The sequence below is a fragment of the Cebus imitator genome, unplaced genomic scaffold, assembly GCF_001604975.1.
Source record: "Cebus imitator isolate Cc_AM_T3 unplaced genomic scaffold, Cebus_imitator-1.0 Scaffold284, whole genome shotgun sequence".
Lineage (NCBI taxonomy): Eukaryota > Metazoa > Chordata > Mammalia > Primates > Cebidae > Cebus > Cebus imitator.
In genome coordinates this window covers 2,742,211-2,768,431 of record NW_016107599.1, presented here as the reverse complement: position 1 = coordinate 2,768,431, position 26,221 = coordinate 2,742,211, and the positions used below count along the sequence as shown (strand labels likewise).

Genomic DNA, 26,221 nt, shown 5'->3' with positions numbered 1-26,221 from the left:
TGTAGTCTGTTTTAGAAGAGCAGTTTGTGACCAGAAAATGGAAGACCCAAACTACTGGAAAATTTAGACCTTTTTCTTGCTGAAGGGTAGAATGGTAGGGAAGGGGGTAGATGGGAGGAGGGAGGTTGAAAAATATAGGGCTCAAATCTCTTCCTTCAATCTCACTCTTGTTCCAGGTGGGACCTGAATTGCCTCACTGTTGGGAAGACAAGGGAATTTTCTGTGAGGAAAATCATTAGAGAATATAGTCCAAGCAGTCACTGGCAATTTGGGCCTGCAGGGGGTGCTAGAACCTTCTCTGTTCTTTCTATCTGGGCCAGTGGAGACCTTTCCTGAACAAAAGGCAAGTTCTCTGTGATTCCTTGGTTATCCTAATAATATAATAATAATAATGATAAGTGTTCTTTGCACTTACATAAACCTTACATGTCAGGCATGGTTCTAGGCATTTTGCATATATTTATTTAATCCTCACAACAACCCTATTAGGTAGGTAGTATTATCTCTCTTTCACAGATGAGGAAACTGAGGCGTCAAAAGTTTAAAGAACTTGCCCAAGATCACACAGTTAGGGTGAGTTCATCTTTTTTCTTGGCTGTGTATACACCAATAGGTATAGCATGATCAAATTCCATGTGTTTTTTTTTTCAATATACCTATCCCTACAGTTCTTGGGAATGATGAGAATATTTGCTAATAATGAACATGTAGAAATATCATTATCACCATTGAGGAAAGCCTTACATGTAGGTGGGTGAGGTGACTGTTTACCTCGTACGAGAGATGGGTCTTGGGAAAATGTCAGAAATCCCACTATTTTGAGACATGTTGCTGTTGACTTTAGATGCTTTAAGGTCTTTAGAAAGCACAATTTAAATTCAGATGAACCTGAGAAGAATGATACTTCAAATATAAGTGGGTGTAACCTCTCTGAGACTATTTCACCTGTGACATGCAACTAACAGAAGGAGTAAATAAGGGAACTCACAAGAAGCACTTGTCTCAGAGCTTGACCCTAGAACCTTCTCCCTCATAAGGGAGCAATAGAACAGTAGCTTGGATAGGAAATGGTGGAAGGGGTCATAGGAAAAATGCCAGGGCAGCAAGGAGCCCAAGTGAGAGCTGAAAAGGGAGCGAGACAGCCTTCCCTGAACTCCTCATCCTGTGAGAGTGCATTCCCCATGGCATCCTGCTCTAAGCCTTTCTGGCCTCTGGGCTGTAGAACTCTGGAAGCAGACAGCTGCTCTGAACAAAGGGACAAGGGAGTACCGAGATATTCTTTTAAAATGTAACACTCTTGCCACAGTGCTCATGAATGTAATCCCAGCACTTTGGGAAGCCAAGGTAGGTGGATCACCTGAGATCAGGAGTGCAAGACCAGCCTGGCCCACAAGGGAAAACCTCATCTCTACTAAAAATACAAAAATTAGCTGGGTGTGGTGGCACATACCTGCAATCCCAGCTACTCAGGAGGCTGAGGCAGGGGAATTGCTTAAACTGGGAGGTGGAGATTGCAGTGAGCCAAGATCACACCACTGCCCTCCAGCCTGGGCGACAGGGTGAGACTCTGTCTCAAAAAATTAAAAAATTAAGTAAAATGTAATACTCCTAACCATGTTATGCAAGTTACCCACAAAAACAACAAGGTGAATTTCTCACAAAGCTTGTAGGAAAATAGAGTCATCTGATGACTTGATATTTTGTGTGTATTACACAGGATTTCAACAGCAGTCAGAGTTGCAAACATCTAAAAATTTATGATGTGCTAGGGGCTGGGCCAGGCATCGTGCTAGATGCTGAAGAATCAAAGGTAAATAAAATCCAATCCCTGATTACGTCAACTTACTTTTCAAATCGGATTGCCTGGATTTTCTTCAAATGGATTTGTGGGATGTGTATGTGACAGCAAATAATGTTTTAATGGTCAAACTTTATCTTTGAGAAGTTACAATGGGGGAGCATAACTAGTAATATTACTTAAGCTAGATGAGGCACTGCGGGAAGATTATTGGAATGTAGGAACAAAATGTCCTGCTAGAGATGAGAGACTCAGCCTCCTCTCACTAGAAAATGTACTGTTATTGCTAATCATTGTGTAAAAATGTGTTGTCATGCACAGCCTGTGTTGACAGGATTCTAGAAAGTCTTTTCTTGCTTTATGGATCACCAGGGATAAGTTAGAGGTATCCTTTTATCTACAGATGAAAACTCAGCGGGGAACTCAAATATGCCCATGAACTTCAAGGCACAGATATGAACGTGCTAACATGGAGTAGTAGTCTCCAGGGAATATGAAGGCCAATCAAACAGTTGCAGGGATACAGGCCCAAATGCTAGATTAGAACAACACATAGCTAACCCTTGCAAAGGGATCCACCCATTTTTAAAAGCTTCTTAAGAGTGTTTATCATTATGGTTGGTAAACCAACATATAAACAAAAAGCATCTCAGATATATGTCAAACTATGAATGAAACTGGTCCAGAACAATGGAGTAGAGGTGAGAAACAAGGCAGAAGATACTTTCTCTTCTTTTTCATAAGTTTCTGTGAGTGTTTGATAGGGTCAGAAGTTTTAAAAATAAATTTAAAAGCTTTGAAAGAGATAAATACAGTCAAAAAAACAAGGAGGTGAAAAAGTTCTTCCCTAAACTGTACTCAGAGCACAAGAACGGCAGCCTCTGACATCACCTGGGAGACACGTATGGCTTCCCAGTGCAGGTAAAGGCCTTGGGGGCATGAGCAGGGTCTGCCTGGGCAGGCGATGGAGGTGGCACTATCCCTAAATTAACCAACTGGCTTCTTCTTTCTCCTTCTGTTCCTCCTTCCCTTCTTCTCACCACTTTTTAATTTTTTTATTAAATTTTTGTGGGTATATAGTAGGTGTATATATTTATGGAGTACGTGAATTTTTTTTTTTTTTTTGAGATGGAGTCTCACTCTGTCACCCAGGCTGCAGCACAGTGGCACAATCTTGGCCCACTGCAACCTCAGCCTCCCAGGTTCAAGCTATTCCCGTGCCTCAGCCTCCCAAGTAGCTGGAATTACAGGCATGCGCCACCATGCCTGCCTAATTTTTGTATTTTTAGTAGAGATGGGGTCTCACCATGCTGGCCCGGCTGGTCTCAAACTCCTGACCTCAAGTGATCTGCCTGCCTCAGCCTCCCAGAGTGCTGGGATTACAGGCATAAGCCACCGCGCCCAGCCAAGATGTTTTGATACAGGCATGCAATGCGTAATAATCACATCATTCACCACCACTTATTTCTCTTTTTTCCTTCAGTAAGGATTTACTGAATGCTAACTATGTGCCAGGCACAGTTCTGAGCATTACGGACATGGCAGTGAACATATTATAATAGAGACAGGCAATCAACAAATACACAAGTGAAATATATAGTATGTTAAGCGATGACCAGGGGACCACATCTGAAAGCAAAAATAGACCAGCATACATACACTCCCCTACTGTGGGTAGCAAACATCTCAAATAAAAGAGACAGCATCATTTCAGCTGCCAAGTTTCACTTACTCAGTAAGAATGCCGTCTGCTGTGTCTCTTCCTTCAGGGGTCTCCCAGGACACCCGGACTGTCAGTTTGTTGGGTTCTGCAATGCGTTCCTTCACACTTGGGCACTTGATTCTAGGAGGTTCCATATCTGAAAATATAACCAAAACACTATCATCATCATCAATAAATATGTAGTCAAACTGGGATTCAAGACCCAAAGTTTAAAATACCAGAACCTCTGGGTATTCCCCTTTTGCCCTTCATTATAGTTTTACTCTCCTGCTAAGTTTTAAAGATTGTTTAAATACTCACACATGCAGTGCTAAATCTGCAATCCACTGACCTTGCGAGGTGTCCTGTGGGTAATTCATTAGCTACAGCCTTTCCTCCTGCTTTGAAGACAGCATCATGGAATATTAAAGAAAGGCACTCTAGCTATCAATAGTCAGATTCAATTCAAGGCAACAAATTTTTCATGAGTGCCAATCTTATCCAAGGCTTCATTGCAACTGCTGGGGCGGGGGGTGCACAAAGGCAAGAGAATCATGTGCTCCTGACTTGTCAGATAATTTGCTATCTATTGGGGGGATTACATTACCACCCATGAAATATAACATGAGGTAAGAAAATGGCAATGCCCCAGGCAAGGTAGAACTGAATGCTATGGAGGTGTAGAGCAATCACCCAACTGTCTCATTTTATAGATGTGCAAACTGAGGCTCAGAGAACTTAAGTGATTTATTTAAGACCACACATGTAGATAACGGCACTGTGAATTATAATTTAAGTCAGAGCACTTGCCACCAAAACAAGCTCTCTCTCTCTCTCTCTTCCTGCTGTCTATTATCAACATATTGCTCAACATCTTAAAATAGGCAATGGTCTGTCTGGGTCCACTCTCCCCTCAAACTCCTACTGAACTACACTGATGGTTTTGTGTTTGGGAAAGGCTCGCAAATTTCTTCAAGTAGTTTCTTTACTGGGTAATAGAAGTTCTGCCTTAATAGTGATATCAAGGATGGGTGGATAATGAGGGCTCAAAGTAAATGAGATGGCACCTCTACAATGGGTTGTATTTCATCTTATAGCTGAAGTAAAATTACAAGAGGAAGTTCAAAACTCTGCAAATTCTACTTGCTCTTTCTGAACAGGTATAGAATGTATTTAAAGAGGGCATAGTAAATCAAGGGCATTCAGCTTTGCATTGCTTTACTTATCAACCGAAAGTATTAAGTGCTATTACAGCCTTAATGAAAAATCATTTGATTTTGAATGACAAATATCTTTGACAGACTAAATGCACCAAGTAAAATTCCTGATATTCTTTCTCCTGTGTCTTGTTTAATAATTTCTCATTTTATTTAAGGTAAGAAGTTATAAATAACTTATTAAACAATTTTGCCTTCAGTTTTCCAAATTCATTTTCATTCTGTCATGCTTCAATGGAGTGTGAACTTAACAACCTTAATGCACCAGTCCTAAATTGCATAACCACTATATTTTGTTGAATCTAAGTCACTCCTAATTGTGAAATGCATCCCTATTCCAGGGATATTAAAAGGTAGAAAAAATATGCTTCTCAGAATTGATAAAATACTATGATGAAATGGAATATGACTTAAATGCATTCAAGATGTCTATTCTTAGTTGTGAAGTTTTCTAAAAATAATTTCTTAATTTTTTACTATGATAGGTGATAGAAGACAAACTTTTAGAATTCAGATGAACATTTCACAGAAAGACAAGCATATAATGACTGCCCCCTGCTGGTCAAATATAGCTGGCAATTACAGTATAGAATATATTTATTAGCATAGAGATTTCAATGTAAAATTACATTGTGTTACCATATTTTCTTGGAGCAGCATGGTCAGAGTGAGAAGCAACTTATTCACTGTCAGGTAAACCAAATGTCTGGATGATACATTCTTGTTTCTTTGTTTGTTTTCTGGATCTAGATGTACTAACAGTGTAAGCACACAGGCTCGAAAATAGGTTATCTGGGTGAAGGGTCTCAGAGCTTCCCAAAGCCAGCTTATCTCTGACTAACAATCTTCTGAACTGGCCTAGCTTTTTAGAAACAATGTTCTTCCAAAGAAGAAACAAGAAGAAATAAATCATTGCAAATAATTAATATTGGAGGAATCCTTCCTACATGCCCACCCCATACTAAGTACTCTCCCTATATTATTTTATTGAATTTGCACAACCACGCATTAGACTAAGCAATGTTGTTAGCATCCCATTTATAGACTGGGAAGAAGCATTTCTGCTCTTTTGGAATTTCTTTGTGGTCTGGGATTTTTAAATGCCATTACATATTTTAGTTATTTTAATAAATCAAACGCTTTGTGTGTCTGTCTGCTGCTGACCTAGTGTTTTCCACCAACTTTTGCACACATACTGTTTTGTGATGGCCTGTCATAGCTTCCCCATAAACCCATGAAGAGCAGCTGCAGGATTTGATCCTGACACATCCTCAAGCAGCTGCCTTCTCTCTCAGCTGATGAAACCAGTTGGTCTGCCCTTCAGCTGTTGCTCCAGAGACCTAAGCCTGTTATTACCCAGACTTGGCCAGACAGCTTTTTATAAGTTATACACTTCCATGAATGAAAGGAACAAAGTTACTATAGAAACATAATTACTATTCCCTGTTGAATTAGGATGTCTGCAATTGTATAAAAATCTTGAAACCTTCAGTAAAAATTCTGTCCTCTGCTCTCTGCCTCATTCATTGGACACATTTGACAAACCTGTCTCCCTTCTCTGTGCTCTAGTTTTCCCTGTGCATATAAAATATAGGAAACAAATACATTGCATTGTATTAACTACTATTTAAGAAGCTGAACTTTTTTTTTTTTTTTTTTTGAGACAGGGTCTCATTTTTTCCCCCCATGGCTGGAGTGCGGTGGCACAATATCGGCTCACTGTAGCCTTGACCTTCCAGACTCGTGATCCTCCCACCTCAGCCTCCCAAGTAACTGAGATTATGGCCATGCACAACCATGCCAGGCTAATTTTTTTTAATTATTTTTTTTGTAGAGACAGGGTTTTGTCATGTTGCCCAGGCTGGTCTCAAACTTGTGGACTCAAGCAATCTGCCTGCCTTAGCCTCTTAAAGTGCCGGGATTGCAGGCATGAGCCACTAGCACCCAGCTGAAGCTGCACTATGTACTTCAGAATCCTTAACACATATAACCAGGTAGGAAGTGGAAATGAGGAAGAGGTTCAAAAGGACAATGTCTCAGCCAACAGATAACAATGAAATGCAAGTGAAGTGGCCCTGTGCCATTTCCAGACCTTGGCCCTCAAAGAATCTGGTGCCTTCTGCTTTCACTATGTTAAAAGCCAGCTGCCATCTAAAGAAGTTCAATTGACTGGAGAGGCCAAATAGTCAGGATGAGAAACTATAAATGGGAGAGAAAAAGAGAGAGAGAGAGAGAAAGAGATTCAGCCAGACCCCAGTCAGTACAGCTTTTCCCAACTGAGGTACCAGACCTGTGGGTGAAGCCATCTTGAACCCTCCAGCTCCACTTGGTCACCTCAGCCATTACCACATAGAGCAGAGATAAGCTGTCCCCATAGAACTCTGCCCAACTTTCCAATCCATAGAATCTTTGAGCAGTAACATAGTTGTTTGGAACCACTAAGTTTTGGGTGCTCTGTTGTGCAGCAATAGATCACTGATGCAAATATAACATAGCTTGAGTTTGGTGATAGAGAAAGGAAGAGTTCTTTTGACATAGGAAGCGACTGACTGCCAAATGCAGAACAAACCTGGCCATTGAAAACTCACCCAACTGTTTGCTTCCCACAGCCAGAGTGTAATCCCTGTGGATGGCTCTGGGAAGTGGTTTCCTCTGTTTGGTACCATATAAAAATTCAGAGAACTTTCCAAAACAGACAGAAGAGGCAAGAAGGGAGGCAATGAAATCCACATGTAAAAGTCGTCATCATGGCCGGGTATGTTGGCTCATGCCTGTAGCCCCAGCTACTCAGGAGGCCGAGGTGGGAGGATCGCTTGAGCCTGGGAGTTCAAGACCAGCCTGGACAACATAGCAAGAGGGAAGCCTGGGCAACATAGTGAGACCTCATCTCTAACAGTCACATCTTCACAAGAAAGAAGCCCCACTAAAAGTTGACCTGTTCTGTTTGTACTAACCAAACATGTAAGGGAAAAAGTGAATCAGCATCTCAATCAATCGAGTTGGTTTAAAACTGAAACTAGCCTCTGAACGTTTGCAAAAGAACGTGCATTTGTCGACCTAGGAGAATTTAGCACAATTTAACATCATTTGTAACAATACATGTATAAATTTATGCTGAGCCCTACTGATGTTTACATCAGCTAAATAATGCAATGCAGCCCAGCAATAAAACAATGATCCTGTTCCTATGGGTCATTGAGTAAACCAGCTGTGAGACAGCTGGGAAGCAAGAAAAGTATGCCATCAATTTCCATATATTAAATCTCCGAAATTTTTTATTCCAGAATTTCATTTGTGTTAATAAATCTCTACCTATTCTACTCTGCAGAAAATAAAAAGTAAGAGAGCATTGCCAAAGAAAACCAAGTTAGTTTGTACATTGTCTTTTGTTAAAGCAATTAAGTGGATACTGTCTGCATGTCAAAAGACCTTTGCTGGTTTTTCATTGTCCATGGTTTTCAAAGTACCTATTTGTTTTCTTCCTGTTTTGGCCTAGGCAGAAGTATTGGTCTAAAGGAGAGATCATGTGTCTACTCAAAATCTGGTCTCCAAATGAGGACTTGTGATTCCAGCTGTCCATTGTGCTATCTAAATACCAACATAACCAAAAATAACTAAAAATGGAAAGAAAGAAAAATATCCCCCCAAAACAATAGTGGTTACATTCTAAGTTTTATTTTCTTCCAGATCAGTGGAGGTTGTGGCTCTTCAAAGAGTTTACCCTCCTGCAATTTGCAGTATTTTTTTTTTCCTCCTACGTTGATTTATTTTTATCTATATCTGTTTCTGAAATAACCATGAATTTCAGCCCATTGCCAGAGTATGGTCTATGTAAGAGAATTAATTTTAACTTGCAGCACCTTAAAATTAGCCAGACCACAGAGCTGACCACCTCAGAGTCAAAACAAAACCCAGTCTTCTCTCTTCCCTCCCAGTCTAGAAGAGAACTGGGACAACTTTCTCACCACTCAGCACAGCTCTGGCCAAGACTGTTGAAGGTTGTATGGAAATCTGGGAACTACTTAGCCACTATGTGTCAGCTCCTAAAATAGGTTGAAGTTCTGAGTTATGCTCAAGGACCCCCTGCCAACACAAAAACAAATGTATTAAACTATTTTAATACATTTAAAGCCAAAAGAGTAAATGATACCCCTGGAGTAAAATTCACTGGGATCAAACTCCAGCTTGTCTGTCACCAAAATCAAAGAAAGAATTGCCTGCCTGCTAATCCATTTCTCTTTTCCTGGGAGCTCTAGGCTCTTTTGTGGATCACTGTACCCGTTTTTGTCACCCCTATGTAATTGCATGTACAATCCTCTTTCCCCCAAATATGCCTGAACCTTGTTCTGACAAACTGTAATAGGAATCCCCGAATTTGGGGTTCATTTTCTCTCCCTCTGAGAAGGTTCCAGGCCCATCTGGTCCAGCTTAAGACACGCTTGTTGCTTTTTGAGAACAATCAGCATTTTCTTTCCATTGTTGCACACAATCTGGAAATTTAAACAGTATGATCCTAGAGTACTCTGCCAAAGCTTGCGTAGCAGAAAGATTTTTGAGCTTCTCCTCTCCTCCCACCATCACCTCTGCCTCTTCTAATATGAGGGAGTAGATTCGGTTTTCTTTTTGGTTTGTTTTGAAGAGCTAGCTTGCACATACCAAATCACAGGGAGGGTACTGAAAGCAACATCTGTGAGGTACCCGCTTTGGGCGGTGTTACTGGCACTTAGTGAATAATAACAAAGGATGCTTAAGCAGAGCTCCAAAACAAAGATTTGGCCCCAAATGTCCATCATGCTGAGGTTCAGAAACTTTGCCCTAGAGCATTGTTTAGCAGAATCCTAGGCCCCTCCCCAGATCTGCTGAATTTAAATCTGCATTTTTCCCAAGGTCCCTAGAGGACTTCCCTGCATAGTAAAGTTTGAGAAGCAGTGCCTTAGGTCAGTAGCTGTCTATTTGAGTGCTTCAGAATCTTGGAATGTTCATTAAAACACAAAGTGCTGGGCATGACCCCTAAAGTTTCTGATTCAACAGGTGGTGGGGCTGGCGTGGTAAAAATTTGCATTTCTAAACAGTTCCCAGGGAATGCTACTGCTGCTTCTGCTCCCAGTACCACACCGTGAGAACCACTCATTGCCCAACAAAACCAGAGTAAGGCAAAATATCCAAATCCTTTCCAGCTGGACACATTGAATGCTTGCTGACCACCAGAGTCAATGACAAAGGAACTACATTGGGGCTGAGACACACATAGATGTTCTCTACTGGACTGTTTCTACAAAGTGTCAATAACTTTGCTCAGAACCCTGAAGTAAAATCGCAGGAGTATGCCACATCTCTGCCAGCCTGTAGCTGCCTCAACAGCAAACCAAGAAAAAGACAAAAGGCAGATGGAAGCCATTAGCTATGAAGTCAGTTCCAGGATATACACTGAGGTTAGATCTACAGCTGAGCCAGAGAACCAGTGATGCTCCTGAAATCAAAGTTGCATGCCTAGGCTTTACAGGAGGGATAGTGATGCTCCCTTTACAATCCACGATAGGAACACCCCCTGTTCCTCCCAAAGCAAGTGCCTCCTGAGGGCTGTGGCATTTTCTTACCCACACAGAAAGCTGGCCGGCCGCTCCAGGCCTTGTTGTCCATACATGTGACGGTCCGCTCCCCTTTCAACGTGTATCCTGGTGAACAATAATACTCACACCGGGAGTTAAAGTAGGCACCATCTACGCACTTAAACCCTCCATTTGCTGGCATGGCAAGGGTAGGACATCGCTTTTCTGAAAATGAGAAAATCAGATATTCAGCATTTCTGAGATTTTGTCTATAGAGTTTTGTTTCAGAGTCCAGAAACTCTGAAAGTATAGGGTGAAATTTATTTAAATACAACAAATGGAATTTGAGAAACAATAGATGATTTTATCTCACACAGAAGAGCCAAAGTTTCATGTCACACTGTCTTGGGTTGGCCTCCCAGATAAGCCACTATCTTAGGTTGAAGCAGACTCTAAGATATGGATTTGTGTGCATGAGGTTTAGTAAGAAAGTGCTCCCAGGGAGATCAGTGAGTGGGTGAGAAAAGCAGAACAGGGAAGGGGAGGAAACCAGGCAAGATGAGATCTTGGGCAAAGTCAACAGCAGCCCCAGGCAAGGAAGCTGGGCTTTCATAATTCTCTACCGGTCAGTCATTGGACAGCTACAGGCTGCTCATAGGAGATGCTTTCTCTTGTGAAAAGAGAGTGAGAGAGTGAGAGCGAGAAAGCGAGAGAGCGCAGGAGCAGTCCTCTGAAGGAGCAGTCTTCTAAATAAGGTCAAAGTTGCAAGTCTTTAAGAGCAAAGTGGCCCGTTTGCGGTGGCAGGTTCTGGGAAAGGGGCGGCAGGCACCATGTGTGGCTGGGAAGGTGGCAAGAAGAAGCCCCTGAAACAGCCCAAGAAGCAGGCCAAGGAGATGGACGAGGAAGATAAGGCTTTCAAGCAGAAACAAAAAGAAGAGCAGAAGAAACTCAAAGAGCTAAAAGCAAAGGCCGCGGGGAAGGGGCCCCTGGCCACGGGTGGAATTAAGAAATCTGGCAAAAAGTAAGCTGTTCCTTGTCCCTGAGGAGATGGTGATCGTTTATTTCATCTGTATTTAAACATCTGTATTCCCTGCCATAGCATCTTTTGCCACCTATAGCTGGAATTATGTGTTGTCTTGGAGCTGTTGTACATTTAAGAATAAACTTTTGTATTAAAAAAAAAAAAAAAAAGTCTGACAGTGGCACGTCATGTCTTCAGTGGTTTCTCACCCCATCCTTCCCACCTGAGCTGTGAATTTAAGGGAAACCAGCCCAGAAGCCAACCAGAGGGTGCTCTTGGGTGGAGGCACCCTCAATTCTGTATCCCCCCGAATTAAACCAGCTCACTGGAAAGGAGGAAAAAAAGTGTCGTCTTTCTAAAGTCATTGCTTTTGGCCAGTTGTGGTGGCTCACACCTGTAACCCAGCACTCTGGACACCAGGCAGGCAGACTGCTCGAGCTCAGGAGTTCAAGACCAGCCTCAGCAATATGGCAAAACCCCATCTCTACAAAAAAAAAAAATATACAACAGTTGGCTGGGCATAGTGGTGTACACCTGTAGCGTAGCTAATCAGGAGGCTGACCGGAGAGGATCAACAGAGCCCAGGAGGCAGAGGCTGCAGTGATCCGTGATCGCACCACCGCACCCCAACCTGGGAGACAGAGCCAGACCCTGTCTCAGAAAAAATAATAAAATCATCGCTTTTAATGTGGTCTAATTCACTATTCTTTTCCTTTATGGTTGATATTTTTATACACAATTTATGAATTGTTTCCTTACCATAAAGTCATGAAAATGTTCTTCTGCTCTATCAGCTAGAAGGGTGCTTGCTTTCATTACTCACGTCTGCCTGCCGTTACCATCCACGTTTAGGTTTCAGCCCCCTGGGGCCTGCTCCCCGTGCGGTCCGAAGGGGTGAGGTTTCACCTTTCCCCTGAGGATATTTGAGCGTCCCCCAGCCCTGCGGTGCCGCCTCTGTCCTGAGTTGGGAAAGCAGGCCTCCCGGTCTTTCTGGGGTGCGATTCCAGTGGTCTGTTGCCCCCATGGATGAGACACTGCCCTCTCTGAGAGGCACGGTCCCCCAAGCAGAGCCTGGGCTGGCCTGTGGCCGAACTCCTCCGAACCTAACTCCTCCAAACCTGGTGGAGACCCAGCCCCAAGCTAAAGGGAGTAACAGGACTCCCCCTTCATGAGGGGGCCTGACCCCACCACTTGTCCCTATAGCCCCACAAGGCTTGCAAAAGCCCTGCTTGGCTACCAGCTTCTCGGCCACCCCTTCCAGAATCGGCAGCCACAGGAAAAGGCGGCTTCCATGTTCATCTCTGCGGGCCTTAGAGATGCTCCCGGAGGGGCAGCCACCTGAACCCCTCGCCCATCACAATGGGAAGTCCAAAGTCAGTTTCATTTCAGGGAAACCAACCGGGACCTAAAAGTACCGTGGATTCAGATGCCACGGCCAGTGTCTTGGTCTGCAGATTTATCTCCAGCGAAGTTGGCACAGAGCCAGCTTAGCCAGTAAGCCTTACGCAGACGGCCCTGAGGATGCTGCATGCCTGCTCAGACAGGGTCTGTCGCGTTCCTGGGTTTCTTGGCAGGCCATAAAGAAAGAAAACTCTCTTACAGGGAAATCGCTTCACACACAGCCTCTCTGCCCACCTGAAGTGGGAGCTCCATGTGGGAATGGCCAGGCACTGTGTGAAGTGGACACCACCTGTAAGACGTGGTGATGGCGCATCCATGATGCCTACGGGCAACTCCTGCAGATGCAGATGCAACCAACAAAGTGACGATTTTAAAAATCCCTCCTGGGCTGGGTGCAGCGGCTCACACCCATAATCCCAGCGCTTGAGGAGGCCAGGTGAGGGGTTATCACTTCAGCCCAGGAGTTCGAGACCAGCCTAGGCAACATAGCGAAACCCCATCTCTACACAGATTTTTAAAAATCACCTGGGTTTGGTGGCACGTGCCTGGGTCTGGTGACACACGCCTGTGATTCCACGAGGCTGCAGTGAGCTGTGATTGCACAACTACACTCTACCCTGGGCAACAGAGCAAGACCCTGACTCAAAAAAATAAAAAATCAACAACAAATAAAAATCTTTTCTGCCTAGAACTGTTCTCCTTTGTTTTCCACACCATGAACCCTCAGCATAAGCTTCCCTGCTGCATTCTCCGTAAGCCAGAATTAAATAAGTGTTTCCCACAGTTCAAACATGCAACATGACAGCCATCTTTGTTTCTATGGAGACCCTTGGCCACGCCCACTTCCTTCTCCTGCCACCACCCTGCTGCCGCACGCAGGGTCCCAGGAGAGCCGAGCACAGGAGGCAGGTGCAGCTGCACCCGCAGAGAAGAGGCACCAGCAGCAGGCACTCAGGCCACGCAGGCTCCGCATCGGTCAGTTTCTAGGACAGCACACATCAGAGGCACCATCACATTACCACATTGACAAGAGGGTGCGATTAAGGGCTTCTGGGGAAACACGTGGGCAGGAGTGCTTTAGAAAGTGCTAGTGTGTTGGCCCGGCATGGCGACAGGCACCCCGGGTCCTAGCTACTCCGGAGGCTGAGGCTGGAGAATCGCCTGAATCTAGGAGTTGGAGGTTGCAGTGACCCGAGATTGCACCACTACACTCTAGCCTGGGCGAGAGACAGCGAGACTCCATCTCAAAAAAGAAAATGCTAGTATGACCTTCGACTGCTCTAGAAGGTGAGGGATGGTGGCACTGGGGGGAGCTCAAGTGCTGGCCCGGTTTCCATCCTCCACGGCTCCTGGCTCTGGGCATCGTGAGGCTGAGTCCATGGAGCGGTCATGCCAGCTGCACACCTGTCACTCAGCACTTTACTTCAGAAAGCAGCAGGCTCCTTGTCCCCACTCACCCCATGACACTGGCTTCCCTTTCACTTCAGGGCTGACCCTGAACCCAAACCTGAGCTCATCAGGTCGTCTGAAAGCTGGCAGCGAGGGGCGGGAGAGGGGCCTCACCGGGAGTGTACAGCAGCACGTCCACCGCTTGTGGGAGCGTCTCGCCCGCCGAGGGGTTGATTTTGTGCTTCAGAGTTTCCAAGGTTGTCTTCGGAAGCGCCATGGGCACTGAAAGACAAGATGTGTGGAGCGTCACTGCTGCAGGCCTGAGGAAACACGCAATCCCACAGCCCCATGCGCTCTGACTTCTGCAGAATACCAGCCTGCGGGCAAAACGTCATTTGTGAAGGCAAGCTCTCTTGGGCCCCGGGCACTAAAGGACAGCCACGCGCCCTCAGCCTCCTTTCCTGGCTGCCCTGCGAGCGATTGGCCAGGAGCATCCCCCACCTGCGTCCACACCACATCTCCACGGCCCTGTGCCTCGCACCGCCTTTCTTTAAACACAGCCTTCTTCTCTGCTCCTGAGCCGTCTGATCTGCTCTCTGGCCATACCCAAACATCACACAGCACCCAGCAAAGCAGAGACATCATATTTCCCTCGATAACGAAGCCTTCCCAAGATGAAACCCAGACACTAACCCATGCACGCAGCTTCCCAACCTAGAACCGGGTCGTGTTGTGCCGGATGAGCCCGGCTGTGGACGAATGCCTGGCGTCCTGTGCACAGTGGGACATGGAGCCTCACGAGATGCCAGTAGCACCTCATGCACCACCACAGGTCTCCCCAGGCGCTGCCAGATGCCTCTCCACAGGGAGTAGGTGCAAAACCACTGTTCCCCAGGATGTCCTAACACTCCTCTCTTGCTATCCAATCCAGTCCAACCCACGTTTCCAGGCAAACCCTAGAGCAGCCTCCTGCCCAGGCCCCTGGGGCCAGCCTGCTCTGACACAGCCCCTCCTTCCTGCCCGGGCCCCGGGGGCGCCTCAGTCTCCCACATCCAGGACTCCTTCAGTCCCTGCCGTCCAGGGCCTGCCCCTTAAGTGCTTCTTTTCCATCATTTTATTACTCATGACAGCCCAGTGAGATTGGCCCCATTATCCCCATTTTCAGAAAAGAAAGATGAAGAAACTGACACGCGTTGACATGGTGATCTACTGAAGATCACACCGTCAGCAGGAAGTCAGCCAGGACTCCGCGAGGGGCTGGCGGGCTGCACTGGGCTGTGGGAAAGCCAGCTGGCCACACCCAATGCCTCTTCAGCTGCTGCCTCGGATTGTGGCATCTTTGGTTATTATTTCATTCCGTACAGTCTGAGACCTTCCATCATGAGTTGACCATAAGCTATTAAATTAAGCTCAGGCTCATGTGCCATGAGTGTGACCTCATCACACTTTACGCACATGAAAATGTTTCCGGATTTGTAACAAGGGAGCAGGAACCAGCGCACAACACCGAGTGACACCAGTATGGGGGCTCCTCCTCTGCCGTCACGCGCTGCGGACAGAGGCGTTAGAAGGCTTTCCTATAAAACGCTCGACACAGATTAGTCATGAGTTTGGAATGAGATCAACAGCTGAAGTAGGGGATTTGTTTGATTTTTGCTCCCAAGGAAAAAAAAAAGAGCAATCAAGGTCTGTTTCCAGGTCTGTCAGACAAAAGCCCCTTCAAGCCACTCAGCCGGCCTCGTGGGAACACAGGTGCCTGAGGCTGCCGGCTGCTGCCACAGCTCAAGGGCCCCCCGGGTCACCTGGGAGAGGGATTCTGTGCCCAGAAAGTGGCAGAGGCCCTGCAGTTGGTGACAGACACCACAAAGAAAGCAAACTGTGCCCAAGCAAATAAACATGTAAGTGGGGTTTGTTCCTAATTCCAGGGCAACCTTTGAAAACGCCAGAGTCGGCCAGATCTATGCCCAGGGGAAATGAACACGAATGTCCACAGCAGAGCCTGCCGTGAATGCCCACAGCAGCACTGGTCACCACAGCCACGAAGCAGAAGCCATGCCCATGCCCACTTACTGAGGAAGGGACAGACCAAATGCCCTTCACCCAAACAATGTCTATCGCTCGGCCACACAAGGACTAGAAAACCCTAGGCTTGAAAAGCACTTCTCACAATAAAAAACACGAGTCCAGCACCAGCCTCTACGGCATCCAATATGCGAGCACCAGACGCAAATCTACAGGACGGGCCGCGGATTCCTGTCTGGGGAAGCTGACCCAATCAAGAAAAAGGTGGATCCTGAAGTTCGGGGCCTCTCCTCACCCACGCAGCGGTGAACCCCATCCGTCCACAGGCTAGCTGTGCAGAGGTTCCTGGCTTCTCAGCGGGTGTTGTCCTAACTGCAAGCCCCAGACACCGCTCTCCCCCATCAGAGAATCCAAGAGCCGCTCCACAGCCTCCCACTGGTCTCTGCTCTGCTTCAGCCAGCCAGGGGAAAGGCTGTTGTTTGCAACTAAGAACCAGCACAAATGCTTGCAGTGTGCCCTGGAGCGAAAGCCACGAGGTGCCCCAGCTGGATGGATGAGCGAGGGGCTCCGAGGTGCGCCATGCAGCAAAGGAAGGAAGCTGCTGGACAATGTGCGCGATTCAAAAGTGAATTACGGGAATAAAAGACAGAGCAGAGATCTGGGCTGGGTTCTACAACACAAACAGCGACCAGATAACATCTGAAGGCGTCATCAGGATGCTTATCTTACACTCGTGCCTCATCTTATCAAAGTAAGATAACTTGGAGGCAGCGTAGATGGCGCCCGGTGACTGCAGCGTGCCCACGACGGCATCCATCAGCAAGACATTGGTGAGCGCCTGCTGGACGTACTGCGGGTCCTAGGACAGAAACACGTGTGTTTCAGAACAGCAAGAATCACTCAGATCCGTTCACTGGAGAGTTTGTCCCATCACATAAAACAATTCTTCCAAAATGCATTTTTTCAAAGCAACATGAAGTTTAAATCGCTGATGAATTTGAATTTTATGTCATATATTTTTTCTCTTAGGTAAGACAAACACTGACTGTTTATACCAGTGTTTATACCAGTGTCAGCCTGTGTTTTCTAGAAGGGGCTAGGAGGAGGCATTTCAGGCTTTCTGGGCAATCTCGGCGGCCTGCCCCTGCAGCATGGGAACACCCAGGGACATTTCATAAACACACAGGCAGGACTGTGTTCCCATAAAACTCTACTTACAAAGACAGTCCAGGGGCCCAGGGCTTTGGTTTGACTATGCTGGTTTATGTTACATAAGCCAGTGGGTGTAGCATCAGATGGCTGGGCCAGAAGCCACAGGGCACTGGAATCTCAGAAGGGACCCAGTCGCCCTCCGCCCTGTGACGGGAAACTATCTGTAGTAACAGCAGCCCGGTCTGTTCCCCCCAGCACCGCCACTGTGGGGTGCCATCATCCCCGGCAGTTCTGAGGATGAGCGGGGCTGTACCCTCTTCATAACCGGATGAACTGTGCCCTTGGTATGAATACCCCACCCAGAGTCTTTGCCGTTTTCTAAGGCATCTTCCGTCTCGTCCCGCCACTGAGCAGCACAGATGCCCCCACACGCCACCGCCCATGGTTCCCTTCATTAATATGCAATTGTCATTTGATATCAAAGCCATCCATTTGGCCCAAAGTAAACGAAAGTACAACAATCCCTAGAAAATCATCTTAACCGTGTGGGAGGAATGCAGTACTACACCTGCCAAATTCCAAATCCCGTGACCGTGAAGAGCTGCTCAGAGCAGGGGAGCCCAAAACACCCAACTCCGGCCTGCGGGTGTGGACAGCACCAGCACTGTCCAGCCTCCGGCCCCACTCTTGGGGACGGCACCAGCCTGGAGTGGGCAGTGGAGCGCCCACACCTGCCCAGCCCGCCCTGCGTTTTCTCATCACATCCTTCCCTGTTGCCAAGAGGCCTCTTGCTGGGCCACACAGGCCACGACACCTTTGGTGCTTCTGCCAAGATGGTGTCCGACAAACTTCCTCTGCTTAGGGCACCTGGACCTGAGCGCAAGCTTTCATAGCTGAGCACCCAGAGGACCCACAGTGGCGAGAGGCCCTGAGGCAGCCACAGCAAAGGGCAGAGAGGACCCGTGTCTCCCACCTTGTGGTCATCGGCCAGCTTCTTCCCAGCCCACATCTCCTTCACCATCAGGTGCCAGAGGTCACACTCAGTTTTCAGGTTGGCCTCAAAGACTTCTTTCTTGGATGCCACTTTGATTTTTAGGGTGGGTATTCTCCGCAGCAGAAACGCGATGGTGGTGTTCCTGACCTCCTGCAGAGGCAGAAAAGAGTTAGAACATCACACTCAGAGAACACGTGGATTAACCAGAAAGCAGCAGAGCAGGCTCTGGAATGAGGGCAGATGGGCTGCAGGCACGCACCCTGCCAGCATGTGGAGGGCAGGGCCCTGGGCAAGGGACGGCATTCCCGTGGGAACAGGTGCACCCTTCCACACAGCTGGGCTCGTCCACCATGTCTGAAAGCGGTGCATTCTTTCACATCCTGAAATATTTCTTACTCTCTTTTTTAACTTCTATCTCCCTTTCCTGGTACTTATTTACCTTTCTTTGGAATTCTAGAAGGATGTCTGGCAAAGCAGTTGTGGAAAAAAAATAAACTGAAAGAAAACAGCCAGAAGTAGATCTACTGGCTGAGCACTTACCGTGGCTGCGGCTGTGGCTTGACTGCCTTTCCAGCTTCTGCGACTACTCAGCAGCTGATCACATAAAACATTCACATATCTGGCCAGGCACGGTGGCTCACGCCTGTAATCCCAACACTTTGGAAGGCCAAGGGGGGATCACCTGAGGTCAGGAGTTCAAGACCAGCCTGACCAACATGGAGAAACCCTATCTCTACTAAAAACACAAAATTAGCTGGGCATTGTGGCGCATGTCTGTAATCCCACCTACTCGGGAGGCTGAGGCAGCAGACTCACTTGAACCCAGGAGGCAGAGGTTGTAGTGAGCCAAGTTCAAGCCATTGCACCCCAGCCTGGGCAACAGGAGTGAAACTCCATCTCAAAACAAACAAACAAAAAAATCTGTGTTTCTGACACGCTTCTTACAGTCCCCTTAAATTTGGGAAAACAACTATAAGGCGTAAGGTGAATCAGGATGAAGTTCAGATTTCCTCGCCAGGGAAAACGACTACTTTTAAAGTATAATGTTAACACCATTTGAAGAGGCTGAGCATTGTGGCTCACATCTGTAATCCCAGCATTTAGGAAGGCCGAGACGGGCGGATCATGAGGTCGGGAGTTCAAGACCAGCCTGACCAAGATGGTGAAACCCCCTCTCTACTAAATACAAAAATTAGTCCAGCGTGGCGGCAGGCGCTTGTAATCCCAGCCACTAGGGAGGCTGAGGGAATTGCTTGAACCCTGGAGGCAGAGGTTGCAGTGAGCCGAGATCATTCCACTGCACTCCAGCCTAGGCAACAGAGTGAGACTCCGTCTCAAAAAACAAAAACTGTTCTAAGATTTTTTAATTGTTATAAAATAAATGTGTTATGTTTTATTTGAACCAGGTACGAACGTGACTAGAAAATGTGAACTACTGTAGCTCACCATGGCTGGCACACGGCAGTTTCTCAGTGAATATCTCATGGATGAACTCACATCTGCTGTCCCTAATTAGAATGTGAGCCTGCCCTGCTTCTTACTCCGTGCCTCCCAGATGACGGTCAGTTAGAAAATCAGTTACCCTTCTAAGCATGTTCCATATGTAATCGTTCAGTCCACACCACCCACTGAGAAGGTGTCAGCCTTATTCCTGCTTTACAAATGAGCAAACTGGGGGACAGGAAGGCAGGTGGTTTGCACAAGGGCTGCAGCTGGTACTTGGCATGGCTGGCAGAGAGCTCAGGGCCCACTCTGGCCATCTGCCTCCTAAACACGGTGGGGTCCGGCGCCACATGCTGTGCTGTGCTTACCTCTATATTTCTGAAGGTGGAAATCTCCACGTAGCCGGGCCTGCCTTCCGTTAGGAGGAACAGGCGCTTCTGGGTCATGGCGATCTTGCCAACGCCTAGGTTCGTCTTGACGGAGCTGGACAACTTATACACACACTCGCTTTTATCCAGGTGTTCCATCACCAGCCACGGCAGACTGACCTCCTGCGCTTCTGCTTCCGTCTCCTTCCAGCAGTTGTAGAAATCTTTGAATGTTTCTGGGTCGATTTGTTTCTGCTGTCCTAAGTTTGACAAGAAAAAAAGAGGTATCTTACAGCCACATACCTAGGGAGCATGACCTGAAGAAACAGCGCACTACCGGAACCCGGCAGCAGGTGGCGCCAGCACTCGGTGCTGGATGGAAACTGCCCTGAAGGTTTTTCCAGAGCCTTCCCTAGCAGCCCTGGTGTCCAGCTGTCAAGGGCAGGGCAGGTGATCTAGGCTGAGCCCGAAGCCCTCTCCAGCACTCCCCCACTTGAGGAGGGCTGTGGGGCCTGCTTCAGGTAGTCACAGCAACTCAGCTTTGGGTAGGAAAGTCCCTTGAACAAGGATACTCTTCTAATGGGGCAAAGACCTTCCTCACCACTAGAACTGGTGGCTACTGTCTTGAGGTCACGAGGGGAGCTAGTCCTAGGATGAGGCTAATGCCAGGGAGGCCGGATCCCTGGCGACACTGCCTTGCCAATGGGTCCGCCTCGCCTAAAACCAGCCCAACCTCCACACACTGGTTACGAGCAAATCATTGGCTTTTGTTGTTTGCCACCGAGACCATCTCAGCTGAGAGGCGGTAACCTTCCTCCGAGGCAGCAATCACAGGCTCCAGAGTCCAAACAGGCCGTATGGTTACAACACACATACACTTGTCCTGCCTGCTCACACCAGGAAACTCCTACCCATCCCTCGACACCCAGGTAGACATGCCCACACAGAGCCTTCCCTGATAAGGCAGAGGCACTGCTGTATCCAGTGACATTTGCTATGCCCCGAGAACCACAATCCACCCTATGTGGGGTCCCACTGAATCCTGACAGCCACCTTAGGAGGTGGGCCCCACCATCAGCCTCATTCACAAGGGGAAACTGAGACATGGAGAGGAAGGCCCTTTGCCGGCAGACCTGGGCCGTAAGGCCAGGCAGATGGTCTGCCCAGAGCAGGGGTCTGCCTTTCCTGCTGGCCACTGCTTGAAAAGGGAGGACCTGTGACCTCAGATCCTCAGATCCTGACTACAGGCCTGAGTCTGAAACAGCAAAAGACGTGGCTAACGCTCCAGTTCCGCCATGCCCCTGCTCCGATCCCATAGCAAAGTGGCAACCGTGACACCCCTGCTGCGATCCCAAACCAAAGCGGCAACCGTGACGCCCCTGCTGCAATCCCACACCAAAGCGGCAACAGGGACGCCCCTGCTGCAATCCCACACCAAAGCGGCAACAGGGACGTGTCTGTCTAGGGAATCCGCTGTCGTGGCCACAGTTGAGTCCAAGATACCTGAGTCATCACGGCAGCAACTAAAAGGGGACCACCACGTGAAGGGAGTTGGCGCCTCACAAGCTCGGGAGGAAACTTCCTCACTCTTAAATCTCACTTCCGAGCCACAGGGCCCGCGGGCCCGCAGGGTGAGCTGAGCTGGTAGGCAGGCTGCGGCAGGCGGCGCAGGCACCAGGCGGTTATGGGCAAATCTCCACCAGGTGGCAGGACTCCCAACGAACTCTTCTTTCTGCCTGCCTGCATTGTCTAATCAGTTTACAAACGGTGAATGTAGGTTGCTTACTAAGTATTTTCTTTAGTGTCCAAGTCACCAGATCCAAATAGAAGAGAAATATGCGCCAGTAGGGGTCTCTCTATGTCCCAGTGGGACTGTCACAAAGAAGTCATAGAAGGCAAATGGGGGTGCCATGCGCCCGGTGGAGGAGGCCTGTCAGGCCAGGTCTCTGCAGCCCTGTGCTGGGCAGCAAGGTCGTCTGTGAGGTCACAGAGAGCGTGTGCGTCCTCACTTGACTCTATACGTAAGACTGTTTGCCAAGGTCCCTCTTCTGTTTTAGAAATACCATTCAGGCTGGGTGCAGTGGCTCATGCCTATAATTCCAGCACTTTGAGAGACCGAGGTGGGCAGATCACAAGGTCAGGAGTTCAAGCCTGGCCAACATGGCGAAACCCCATCTCTACTAAAATAAAAAAAAATTAGCCAGGTGTGGTGGCCCACACCTGTAATTCCAGCTACTCAGGAAGCTGAGGCATGAGAATCGCTTGAACCCAGGAGGCAGAAGTTGCAGTAAGCTGAGAACACACCATTGCACTCCAGCCTGGGCGACAGAGCGAGACTCCATCTTGGGGGGAAAAATACAATTCAATGTAGCTGCCTCCGCCTCTGACTGGGGCACCTCAGCCTACACTTGCCAAGGGTTCTGAGTTGCTGGATTTATTTTAGTTTTTATTTTATGTATTTCATTTTATATTTTATTCAGAGACAAGAGTCTTGCTCTGTCACTCAGGCTGGAGTGCAGTGGCATGATCATAGCTCGCTGCAGCCTCAAATTCCTGGGCTCAAGCCATCCTCCAGCCTTGGCCTCTTGAAGTGTTGGGATCACAGGGACGAGGCAAGTGGCAGGCAGATTCTGGGCTTAAGTCAGAAGCACTTGTTATGTGAATCACATCACATACAACAATTGTTTGATCAGGTGGCCAGGCGAGGAAAAGCCCCAGAAACAGGAAAAGGGGAGCGAGCGAGAGTGAATCAGCGAAGGTGATGATGAAAGAGCCAGACACCCCAAGCATGGAGCCCCAGCCACGGGTCCTGCCCCTGGCGCCACTCAGGGCAATCTTCTTGCTGCCCGGTCCACACAGTTACTGGGGCTGGGCAGGGTGAAGCATATGTCACCAGAGCCTGATGAGGCTTATTCTCACAGACAACAGTGCTGAGCTCAGGGTGAGGGCGCTCAGGGCTCCAGAAAACCTCAACCAAGGGAGGAGCAGCACGACCAAAGAAGTCCCATTGGGCAGGAAGCAACACTCACCGCAGGAGCCGCCAGTCCTCAGCCAACCTGTGGGCACCACGCCACCAGCACTGCAGCAGAACAAGACACTGCATGCCCAAGGTCACTGTGCAAGCCCACCACCATGTACACTCACGGCCACTGCACACACCCACAGATGCTGTGCAGCACGTCCACCACTATGCATCCCACAGCCACTGTGCGTACCCACACACTGTGTACACCTACTGCAGTGAACACTGCACACCCACCACAGACACTGTGCAGCATGCCTACTATGCACACCTACTATGCACACCCACTATGCACACCTACAGACACCATGCACTCCCACCACTATCACACCCACAGACACCATGCACACCCACCACTATGCACATCCACCACTATGCATACCCACAGACACCATGCACGCCCACCACTATCACACCCACAGATACCATGCACACCCACCACTATCACACCCACAGACACCATGCACGCCCACCACTATGCACACCCACCATTATGCATGCCCACAGCCACTTTGCGCACCCATGGCCAATGTGCACACCCACTGTGCACACCTACCACAGTGTACACCCACAGACTACACACCCACCATGGTGCACACCTGCCACTGCACACACCCACAATGTGCAGCACACCCACTACTATGCCCACCCACAGACACTATGCACACCTACTGTGCACGCCCACCAATGTGCACACCCATGGCCACTGTGCACAACCATCGTGCACACCTATCACTGTGCATACCCAGACACTGCACACCTACCACAGTGTACACCCACAGCCACTATGCACACCCACTGTGCAGCACACCCACTGTGCACACCCAGACACTGGGCACACCCAGACACTGTGCACGCCTATCGCTGTGTGCACCGACACTGCACACCTACCACGGTGTACACCCACAGCCATTATGCACACCCACTGTGCAGCATACCCACTGTGCACACCCACAGCCACTGTGCACACCCACTGTGCACACCTATCACTGTGCATACCCAGACACTGCACACCTACCAGTGTACACCCACAGCCACTATGCACACCCACTGTGCAGCACACCCACTGTGCACACCCACAGCCACTGTGCACACCCAGACACTGTGCACACCCAGTCACCGCACACACAGCACCATGCACACCCATGGCCACTGTGCCCATCCACCACTGTGCATGCCCACAGTGTGCACACCCACTATGCATGCCCACCATGCACACTGACACTGTGCACACCCAGATACTGCACACCCACTGTGCAGCACACCCACAGACACCATGCACACCCACAGCCACTATGCACACCCACAGCCACTGTGCACACCAATGGTCACTGTGCACACCCAGACACTGTACACGCCTACCACAGTTCACACCTGCAGACACTGCATGCCCAGCACCATGCATACCACTACCGTGCACACCGATGGCCATTGTGCACACTGTGCAGCACACCCACAGCCATTATGCACACCATGGTCACTGTGCACAGACACTGCACACCCACTGTGCACACCTACCACAGTGCACACCCACAGACACTGTGCACACCTAGTACCATGCACACCCACTACCATGCACACCCATGGCCACTGTGCACACCCACTGTGCAGCACACCCACAGAAACCATGCACACCCACAGCCACTGTGCACACCATTGCCACTGTGCACACCCAGACACTGTGCACATCTACCACAGTGCACACCCACAACCACTGTGCACACCCAGCACCATGCACACCCACAGCTACTACGCATACATACCAACACTGTGCACACTTATGACCACTGTGCACATCAGCTATCATGCACACGATCGTACACACCCACGTGGGCAGAATGGCTGGTCCTCATTTGTCTCCAATTTCACACAAAAAGCAGCTGTTAACCTCTCTCGTCACCCACACGCCTCCAATACAACTGCTCCTGCTTAGCTCAGGGGCGTGCAGGCGACGTCACCATTGGAGCTGGCCATGGACGTCTTGCTCCTGCCTGACCACACTAGAGGTGGCACACACGTCAACGTCCCTTGAGAGGGCCGCCTCACAGGCAGCTGCAACAGGGAGCATACTGGCCTTGCACTGTGAATAGCAGATTTTCCCATTAAAGTACGTAATGATGAAACTGCGAGAATTTTTCAAACGAAATCTCAGGTGTATTCTAATATCATGTAAATTCACCCAAAGGTGGTGACACTGAGCTCTGACCAAACCTTGTTTTGTTTTTTTTTTAACAAATGTAACAAATGCACATTTGGTCAAAACATATATTAGGTGCCACTTTACACTGGTAACTTCAGGCTCACATATCCCAGAATCAAGACCATTCTGGCAGTGTTAGCCAAATCAGCAATGTAAGAAAGGCCAAAGTGACAGCAGGATCACTGACGGCATTATCACAAGCAGCCAGGTCTGCTGGACAGGGCCCACACACCCACTGCAAAACCCCCCTTCCAGGGCTCCCTTGCAACTGGGCAGCCACATGACACAATTCTGCCCAATGAGAGGAAAACAGAAGTTGTGGCGGGGGAGGGGGGTGCCTTAAAAGAAGGATGGAGCCTGCTCTTCCTGCAGGGAGAAGAGTGGCGCTGGTGCCCACAGGCCAGCTCATGACCAGGAGACAGCGGGCTGCTCCAGGCCACAGAGGAGAGACAGAAGCAGCTGGCCTAAGACACAGAGGAGCCACCATGCGTGCCCTGGACTCGTGTCATGTGAGAATAGTCACCCCAGTGGGATTCAGCCCCTGCCCTGCCCCCAGGTAGCTCCTGCGTGGTGCTCATCATCCACGGGAGCTCAGTGGAAGGGGTCCCACCCCGCTCTGCTCGGCTGGCGCATCATCTCAATGTCTCAGAAGCACGGCACAGGAAATGACCACAGAATCTCTGAGCTCACCCTCATCCGACTCAACAACTGGGACCAGTAAGCACACAACCTGATGGCTTCACCACGCAGGGAGAGGTACAGGCGCGCACACACACACACACACACTCTTACACACATGCTTCATGCAGAGAGGTACAGGCGCGCGCGCACACACACACACACATGCTTCACCATGCAGGGAGAGGTACAGACACGCGCACACACACGCACACACACACGCTTCACCACGCAGGGAGAGGTACAGGCGCGCACACACACACAC

The 26,221-nt window shown here is 48.6% G+C and overlaps 3 protein-coding genes across 5 annotated transcripts in view; 1 reads left to right on the top strand and 2 right to left on the bottom strand.

Annotated features, from left to right (window-relative positions):
* The window catches only part of LOC108284819 (sushi repeat-containing protein SRPX), a 22,736-nt gene extending 12,076 nt beyond the window's left edge, over positions 1–10,660 (bottom strand). Inside the window, exons 1-3 of the mRNA XM_017501723.2 lie at positions 10,640–10,660; positions 10,315–10,564; positions 3,531–3,657 (exon numbers count right to left, since the gene is read on the bottom strand). Coding sequence (XP_017357212.2) covers positions 3,531–3,657; positions 10,315–10,564; positions 10,640–10,660 — 398 coding nt within the window. The remainder of the gene's footprint in view (positions 1–3,530; positions 3,658–10,314; positions 10,565–10,639) is intronic.
* A 418-nt stretch (positions 10,661–11,078) lies between these two features.
* On the top strand, positions 11,079–11,458 carry LOC119467398 (translation machinery-associated protein 7-like). The gene has a single exon (XM_037728967.1). It carries the CDS (start codon positions 11,097–11,099, stop codon positions 11,289–11,291), a length of 195 nt encoding a protein of 64 aa, XP_037584895.1. The 5' UTR covers positions 11,079–11,096; the 3' UTR covers positions 11,292–11,458.
* A 1,820-nt stretch (positions 11,459–13,278) lies between these two features.
* LOC108284814 (DENN domain-containing protein 3-like) overlaps positions 13,279–26,221 on the bottom strand; it is a 55,229-nt gene continuing 42,286 nt past the window's right edge. For 2 of the 3 annotated variants that reach the window (XM_017501718.2, XM_037728965.1), the window contains 4 exons: positions 20,057–20,316; positions 18,225–18,395; positions 16,829–16,958; positions 13,281–14,359 (listed from right to left, as the gene is read on the bottom strand). In XM_017501718.2, the coding sequence (XP_017357207.1) occupies positions 14,205–14,359; positions 16,829–16,958; positions 18,225–18,395; positions 20,057–20,316 (716 nt within the window). In that variant the 3' untranslated portion in view covers positions 13,281–14,204. Of the gene's footprint in view, positions 14,360–16,828; positions 16,959–18,224; positions 18,396–20,056; positions 20,317–26,221 lie in introns of all 3 variants that reach the window. The other variant, XM_037728966.1, reaches the window with a different exon arrangement.